The 8,605-nt window shown below is 43.5% G+C and overlaps 2 protein-coding genes across 2 annotated transcripts; both read right to left on the bottom strand.

Moving 5' to 3' along the window:
- Positions 1-268: 268 nt before the first annotated feature.
- Positions 269-5,530, bottom strand: LOC127756906 (uncharacterized). Its single transcript, XM_052282290.1, has 3 exons — positions 3,411-5,530; positions 2,526-2,763; positions 269-836 (listed from the first exon to the last, which is right to left on the bottom strand). Exons 1-3 carry the CDS (start codon positions 5,247-5,249, stop codon positions 538-540), a joined length of 2,376 nt encoding a protein of 791 aa, XP_052138250.1. The 5' UTR covers positions 5,250-5,530; the 3' UTR covers positions 269-537.
- Positions 5,531-6,171: 641 nt separating this feature from the next.
- On the bottom strand, positions 6,172-8,339 carry LOC127756245 (13S globulin basic chain-like). Its single transcript, XM_052281637.1, has 2 exons — positions 8,279-8,339; positions 6,172-6,527 (listed from the first exon to the last, which is right to left on the bottom strand). Exons 1-2 carry the CDS (start codon positions 8,337-8,339, stop codon positions 6,172-6,174), a joined length of 417 nt encoding a protein of 138 aa, XP_052137597.1.
- Between the last annotated feature and the right edge of the window lie 266 nt (positions 8,340-8,605).

The following is an 8,605-nucleotide window of genomic DNA, read 5'->3' as shown; positions in this document are numbered from 1 at the left end:
TGAGAAAATAGACGTTTGAGATTCGTCCACGTCACCCTGAGTTAAAATTTAACTTGCAGATTCACTCATGAGTTAAAATTTTACTAGGAGTTAAACTTTAACTCATGGTGACGTGGACGAATCTCGGACATCCATTTCTCGATCCAACGGTAGTTTTCATGTTTCCACTATATATGTGGTTTGCATTATATATTTTCCCACATTATATTGGGATTGGCCTTTTGTAACCTCAGGTAAACAGAATGAAAAGATTCAAGAATAATCCAGTTCTTCCCGATAGCATTGATGGATAACAAGTATATAACTTACACCCAGTAGTTAGTAAAGAAGTGTACAACTTACACAGTTAGTAAATAAGACACCGAGATCACAAATTTGCGATGACAATATCCCCCGATATAGAAACATTCAGAAAAGACACCGAGATCACTATTTGCGATGACAATATCCCCATATATAGAAACTAAACTTAAGTGATAGTTCATGTAGAAATGCTCAGCTAATATTATATCAGAGTTCTTCAGGAAGTTCTTGGAGCTACTCAACCTTGTTGCCTCGCTGCCGTTTCTTTCCAAAAGATGGTTGGGCCATTGGAGTCGATGGTTGGGCTGTCGAAGTCGATGCTATTACAGGACTATCATTGCCAATGGGAGGCGGGAAATATGTGTCAGGATCATAATACATGTCTGACCCCAACAAATCTGCGGAACTTAACGTCAGCACACTTTCTGCAGCACCAGGGTATATGTCAATCGTGCCCTCAATATCCCCCGAATGCCCTCCACATGGTGGATGAATAATCATGCTTACTTCACTCTCACAAATAGAGCAACGACCTGTTCTCAAATCCCCCACCAAAAAACAAATACATATGAGAATCAAGAATACAAAATTTTGATAATAATAAGAAAATTTGCCAAGTAATTATTACTCTCTCTTTCACGTTAGAAAAGGCTGCTATGTCTCTCAAGAAAATGATTTAAGGAATGCAAGAAAGCTCCAGAAGGCCTCTAGATCGTTCACTGAATGTTCACCATTAATAACTGAAAACTTAACAGTAATTACTATGTTTTTCTATAAAGAATTTTGACTTAGGACAAAACCAAAACACCTTACATTCTGAAAAGGAGGGAAAAGATAAAATAGCTATATATAGACGTGTTTAACAGATGACTATAAGCGTGCTAAAACTATGAAACAACACTTGCTGTCATAGAGATATTTTTGGTTAGGCAATTGAGAAAATGTAATCATGATTTCAAGGTAAGTCTGTAAATCCTATCTTCCGAACAGGACAACTGACCCCGAAAATTATGCTAGATATACCATTAGAAGTTAATGTGTATAATCAAATCAAAAGCAAGTGACTTTCTATAGGAAAATATATATCAATGTATCGTAGTTGACATGAGAGGGTTCAAGCAGATGCTTTGCAATAGACTTTGAAGTTTCCTCTGCTTCAAATAAATGATTGACCCCTAATCATGTAGGAAGTGAATATTCAGCCAAAATTAAGACAGTGTACAACCATCGATTATTCCGAAAAAATTAAGATCATACACCCAAAAGAAATTAGATAACACATTTGGCATCCAAGGCAATTAGTGCATTCAGAGTCATACAGCGTACTACCATCTATTATTCTACCACCAAATTTACAATTGGAATTGGAGAATTGTTTTTATGAAGGGTTTCAATTGGACCTCTACAGGTAGAAACTCACTGTCTCACTGCCAACACAATAGCAGCATCGAATTATTTTTTTAAGAAAAAAAAGAAACTTAGTTTGAGTAATGATCAACAAGCATAGGCCACTGTTTCTATATGACATTGGACAGTCACTACATTTTAAGCTATACCTAGAAATTCGATCACATAATTAGTAGTACTATTGCTTCTGCAGTTTTTCCTGCTTTATCCAAGTTTCTAAAGAATTTTCTAAGTATATGATGCCCTTTTAGGATACACAAATGCTATTGCTTTTTACCACATTTTCTCTAAATTTATATTATATTGCACAGTGTTTTCTCCTGTAGGGAAACATTATGTATTCTGGTGACTGATGAGTACCAAGCAGAGATATTAACAAACAATACAACAGGAAACTACTAAGGCAATTCATCTCAACCAAAACCTAGACTGAGTCACCACGCTGTGCTCTCCTGTAATGGTGAACTTTGTTCCAGAAAAAAGCAAGCACAGGCAACATGGCGTCATAAGATGGTGAATGAACACAGCTAATAAAGCAGATGTAGTGAAAAGATAAAAACCCTAGAATAAAAGTGCTACAGAATAATAGTATAGCAAGATGACAAGTGATACTGGATTACTTTATAATTTTATATTGTATTTCCTGGTACATAAATATAATCCCAACAAATTGATTCACGATGGTCTAAGGTCAGAACAGATATGTTATCAGCATCTAGAAGACAATAAATATATTGGAAGTTGTCTCTCATTTGTGATGCTTATCATGACATGGTTGCTACATTGAAGCTTTAGTTGTCGGAAAGAGGGCTCACCAGTATATAAGTGGTTCTTTATACGTCTGCAGCTGGACGGATTCAACTGAACATCTTTAGACAAAGATGGCTCCCAAAATTCAGCGAAGAAGAGTGTAGCCTCAGTTTGGGATGAGGTACAAATACCATCATCACTGCTCGCCAGAAAGTTCGCATGGTATAGCGTTGAGTTGCCATAGTAAGCACAACGGGAGGATTGCATCACTCCGCAGACAACATCAAGCTTGTAACTCGGCTCCTGCAACAAGCACAAAGGTTGAGAATATTTCACCAGTGTTGGACGGACAACCAGTAATTCAAGCTGGGTGCAACAAACTAAAACCACATATTTCAGTGTTCAAAGAGGTGGTGTGACACATCAAGGCAGCACCAATTAAAACCATAAATTAATACAGTAGAAATAAGAACAAAGAGGAGAATAACATCTTCACAAGCCTGGCACTGATATATCACCTAGTAGTAGCCCAGTATCATTGATTCATTATACTCAGCAGCACAGAAGTTCATCACAAATAAGTAAGCCACTGACGAAGAATGGCTACTCTACAATATAATACTAATAGAAACACTAAACTACTAGCCAATAATCACTAACAAAGCACAAAACACTAACAGGTTACCAAATAATCACTGATATAACCAGTTGCCATACGTATTAAACTACTAACCAGTAATCATTAACCCGTGAGTACTAACCAGCAAAAAGCACCAAGTGACTAAGCTCTTAACCAGTCACAGAGCACAGGGTTCATGCGCGAAGCAACAAGATAGAACGAAGAGAACACAGGGGAGAACAGAGCATGGGAGAAGAGAGCAGAAAACTAGAACCAAACCTAGCTAGTAAGAGGAAGGGTTAGGGGACAGGGAAGGAAGATCTTTACTTACCCAAGGATGCTGGTAACAGTATTCATCTAGCATCTTATTCAGCTCAGTGCAAACAATAGCCTGCTTATCTCTGGACATCATCTGTGAGGCAGATGGCGCCATCACCAGTGGAGCAGATGGGTGGAACATCTCCAGTGAGGCAAACGAGAACAAGGTGCGCTGAGCATCCATGTCATTTCGTGTTGAAAATGGCATCACACTGCGGAGGAAGCTGTTAAGCTTGCCCCAGTCATGAGAAAGGATCCTGCTACTAGGCTTATCGAGCAGGTGGCGCAAGAAGATTAACTTCTTGGCAGACAGGGACTTGACAAATGATACAAACGCTTCGTGCTGGGGGTGTATGGCAGCCTTGGCCGCAGCAGCAAAGAGCACACTGTTGCTGACTGCAGTTTCTTGTGTGCTGCTCAGAGATTCATCATCCACTGTGTCAAAAAGATAGGTAGACAGGTCACAGCCCAAACTGTTGATGTTGTACAAGGCCTCATGCTCCGACTCGCAGGTGGTAAATGAGGAGATGGCAACAAGGCCATCGAGGGAACGTGATACCATGCGGGACAAGGGTCTGGTGCTAAAGATGCCTTGGGGTATTCCAACATCTGCACCAAAGGCAATGTCGTACCAGATGGTGCTTAAGATGATGTTGGACACAGGATCCATGGGACCATAGCAATGTCCAGCCACAAGGAGAGCACGAAAGAGGCGGGCGCTCCGAGTGCTGCTGGGGAGTTTGGCAAGCGCCTTGATGTAGAAGGAATGGATGGTTTTGAGCAGGCACATCCTCAAGGATAGGATGTGCTCGCATGGGTGATCGTCATAATTAACCTCTATTTCATCATCTTGTTCTTGCAATTTGGCAATAACTGGCCCAATGAGGCAACTGGATAACCTCGCATCTATGCCTTCATCCTGAAACGTGAGTTGGGATAAGTATAACTGCTGCTGTGATGGTTGCACCCTTGATATGGAGATACAGGCAACAATGCCGTCCTCAAGGCAATCTTGGATGAGGCATCCGCCATTCCTGCTAGGGATACAAGTGATGCCATCTGGACGGCACCTGAACCCTATGTTGGTCGGGCTGGGGTAACCCGGCCATTGGTGGGCAAGTAGGTCCTTGATTTCCCGGACATTGATGGGGCCGAGCATAGTATTGTTGTTTTGTAGCCTGGCCAAGATAGGAGAGAGCAAATGAGCGGGGTACTGGGCCGTCATGAGCCCCGCCAGGACGTCGGGCGCGGGGTGCCGTGCTTGGAGTGCGGCAGCCCGGAGGGCGACCTTGATCAGGCCACCGTCAGGGAGCAGACAGCGCTGCTGCTCCTGCGAGTAGGATGGAAAATGGTCGTAGTGGACGAGGTTGATGGCCAGTGCGAGGTCTTGGCACGCCAGGTAGAGGTATCGTTGGGCCTGAGTGCGGCTGAGGTAGTTGAAGTAGGCAGTCATGAATGCGCAGAGGCTGTCGTAGGACTTGGTGGCGATCGGGAACCACCGATAGATCTTCTTCGTCTTCAGCTGGTTCTGGTTCTGGTTCTGGGATGGGGGTGTCGTCGGAGACTGGGATGGGGGCGACGGCTGCTGCAGCAGGGCGATGGCGTTGAGGATGATGTTGGTAACGGGGTCGGCGAGGCCGACGCAGAGGCCGCCCGCGTTGATGCACCCGACGAGATCCGGGATCTCCTCGAGGGGCAGCCGCTCCGACGCCGCTACATTGTACTTCTCGATGTCTTCCGCGGCGTTCATGTAACCCTGGCCATGGAAACCGGCTTCATCGATGGGAGGCCGCATCTTCTCGTGGAAACAGGATAATATCCCCTTGCCCCAACCGGGAAGGGTTCGTAACATGAGGCCGCCGCTACGACTTGGTGGCGATTCTTCTTCTTCTTCTTCTTCTTCTTCGGATTTGTTCTTGTATGGATCTGGGGATGGACTTCTCGACAGCTACGACATGGTGGTGAATTTACTTCGAATTTGGTGGGTGGAGTTTCAGATCGATCCAAACACGAGGCTGCTACGACATGGTGGTGAATTTACTTCGAATTTGGTGGGTGGAGTTTCAGATCGATCCAAACACGAGGCTGCTACGACATGGTGGTGAATTTACTTCGAATTTGGTGGGTGGAGTTTCAGATCGATTCCTCGGAGGATGCTACGCATCGGACGTCCGGAGATTTGCATATCTCCGGACGATGTTACAGTGTATGTTAAATGAATGTTGCAATGTTTCATCGCTTCAAAAAAAAATGTTTCAACATGAAATCTCTTAACGATGTTTCACTGTATGTTAAATGAATGTTGCAATGTTTCATCGCTCGAAAAAAAATGTTTCAGCATGAATTGTTTCTTGATGTTTCATCTTTCACAGAAGAATGTTTCACCGCTTTATTGAAGATGTTTCAATCGAATGCAATACTCAGGAACATTGTCTGCAACAATAAAAACCTAATATGTGGAACATCCAAAGAAACCAAATGCAACATCTAGTACTAATTTAAGAAACATCCAGAAAAGATGGAATGCAACATCACGAACCCACTATGTGCAACAAAAAACATGTAGTGTGCAACAATCCTCGCTAGCTAGTTCAACGTTGCCACAAGCCTCCTCACCTTCGCCGCCGACCTCAAAGCCCTCCTCCTTCTTCGCTTCGCGCTTCTCCGTCAGCCGCCACTGCCCACATGGCCGCCGGTGACTCCTTCCTTAGGTCCCCCCTCCCCAACGTAGTATATTCACCAGCAGCATGTCACGAGATGACCACGGCCATCAGCTAGCTCGCAATGGCGCACCACGAGACAGTCGACGAGGTGGATGTGGAGGCGAGAAGAGGAGGAGGACGGCAGCGAGCGGAGGCGGCGGCAGGGGAGAGGATGAGGTTAACGTGGTCATGGTGGCGTAGCGCCGACGACTTGCCCACCACCGGCGCGTTCATGGCGTCGTCGCTCGTCTGGAACGACACCCACGCGAACCCCTCATCGCCGGCACGCCCCGCCACCGCGAAGCTCTGTGGCACCACCACCATCTGCTCGTGCCAGAGTTCGCCGTCGAACACCCGCCTCCCCTCGCTGCTCACCACCTGCAGCTCACGCTCCCGCCTTGGTAGCCTCCGCGCCGTCCTAGAGAAAACTGCGTCGTGGAGTGTGGTTGGGGATGAGGATGAGGAAGAACCAAAGAATGAGGATAAGGTTGGGGGGAAAGGTCTCGGCTGTGGGTCTCATATGTCGCGTCCGGAGTTTCGTCCGTATCGGACGTAAGATACGAAGCGTTTTCCGGAAAATTGTTCACTAGATTTGGGAGGGAGCGATCTGAGGGCAGTCCCAACCCTCCACCTAGGATAGTGTGTATGGCATTAGCTACATTGTCATGTAGGACTTTTAGCTTATGTGGCACTATATTAATTAAGAGAGAGAGTGAAAAGAGGAAGAGACTAGGTCTCATGCAAGACACAACTTCAACACGAGAACCTATGCACTAGACACTATCAAGTTTTGCATTGGGAGAGAATAGTGTCTTCATAATAGATGAAGAATAAATATGATTGGTAGGGAAGAGAGATGATGTATTTATTAATGGCCCACTTTAAGAAACCATGGGTTGTAGAGTGTAGTTTATATTGTGATGTCTTATTGACATGGCATCATAGACACTACTTATGGATACTATGGGTTGGGACTGCCCTGAGTAGGAATCGGATGGAAAATTTGGAGCGGTCTGGAGACGGAGTCGGACAAAAAAATCGCTACGGATATGATCTGGAAGAAAAAAACACGTGCGCTACTATGGATGCGATCTGAGAAAGAAAAAAACCATGCGCTAGGTAGAACTAATTAATTATGAACGATTACTCTAGTCCAACTAATTAAAAAACAGGCCATCGGAAAAAACTGGAGCCACAAAAAAATGCACAAAATAAAACCTCGTGCGCGAACCGGGGACAAAAAAAATCGGACCCACAAAAAACTGCGAAAAAAACACTGGACTGAAAAAAAACCGCATGCGTGAACTGGTGATGGAAAAAACCGGACCCACTCAAAAATAGCCGCGTCAAGAAAACGCGCTATTGGCCAGTCGGACAAAAAAAACCGGGCGCTATTCCAATTGTGGGCGATATCCAAAATTTGTGGGGGAGTCGGAAAAAAACCGGGTGTTAGGCGATGTACGAAATTTTTAGAAAAAAACATCTTCAACTTTTATAATAGGTAAAGATTATGCATACATATGTTTGAATACATATATATGCATAATATATACTACCTCCGTTTTTTAATAGATGACGCCGTTGACTTTTTTTCACATGTTTGACCATTCGTCTTATTCAAAAAATTTACGTAATTATAATTTATTTTGTTATGAGTTGTTTTATCACTCATAGTACTTTAAGTGTGATTTATATCTTACATATTTGCATAATTTTTTTAATAAGACGAATGGTCAAACATGTGAGAAAAAGTCAACGGCGTCATCTATTAAAAAACGGAGGGATATATATATATATATATATATATATATATATATATATATATATATATATATATATATATATATATATATACACACCTAATATCTATCTCTACTATTATAAAAATTTAGATGTTTTACCGGTACTTTGGTATGTCATCCGTGTTTGAGTCGATTTTTTAATTTTATGTTATCTCTACTACTTAAAATTCCGTTGTGTGTTAAAAAGAAAAAAAAGTCCGACTAAAAACGTAAAAAAAAATAGTCCGACTCAAATCTCTACTAATATCTCTACTTCTCTACTTAAATGTCTAAATTGTATATATACTAAAAAAAGAACGTAATGGTAGTGGTTGTTCCTACAACTTTCATTTTTAACCATTCGATGCGTTAGATCCGACGGATCAGATTGATCTGACGATCCTCCCAGAAGCGCGATCCTCTCACGAGTGCGATCTGCCCCTTTTCCTTTGCACTCATCGCTTCCACCACCTCCGTCGCAAGAAAAAACCCTGAAATTTTTACATTTTTATCCTTTTTAAAAATTAATTTTACAAATGGACCCCTGTAAAAACTTAAATCGGAAATGGTCCTTTTTGGGGCACCAGAGTGGCTGGCGCCGTCCCCCAACATGGCGGCGCCAGCCACCATGGCGCCGTGCCCATGCCACCGTGGCACTAGGACGTACGTGGCCGTGCTGACCAGCCACACTGGCGCCGCCCCACGCACCACGGCGCCAGCCATAC

Source organism: Oryza glaberrima, chromosome 12 (assembly GCF_000147395.1).
Source record: "Oryza glaberrima chromosome 12, OglaRS2, whole genome shotgun sequence".
NCBI lineage: Eukaryota > Viridiplantae > Streptophyta > Magnoliopsida > Poales > Poaceae > Oryza > Oryza glaberrima.
This window is presented reverse-complemented; position numbering and strand designations above follow the sequence as displayed.

Bases quoted from the DNA above. Each gene is read 5' to 3' on its own strand.
- LOC127756906 (XM_052282290.1), bottom strand. From the start codon at position 5,249: ATGTTACGAACCCTTCCCGGTTGGGGCAAGGGGATATTATCCTGTTTC. The intron at 2,764-3,410 runs GTAAGTAAAGAT...TGCTTGTTGCAG, and splicing joins ACTGTTACCAGCATCCTTGG to GAGCCGAGTTACAAGCTTGA. The intron at 837-2,525 runs GTGAGCCCTCTT...ATTTGAGAACAG, and splicing joins AAAGAACCACTTATATACTG to GTCGTTGCTCTATTTGTGAG.
- LOC127756245 (XM_052281637.1), bottom strand. From the start codon at position 8,339: ATGAGTGCAAAGGAAAAGGGGCAGATCGCACTCGTGAGAGGATCGCGC. The intron at 6,528-8,278 runs GTCAGATCAATC...TCCACGACGCAG, and splicing joins ATCGCGCTTCTGGGAGGATC to TTTTCTCTAGGACGGCGCGG.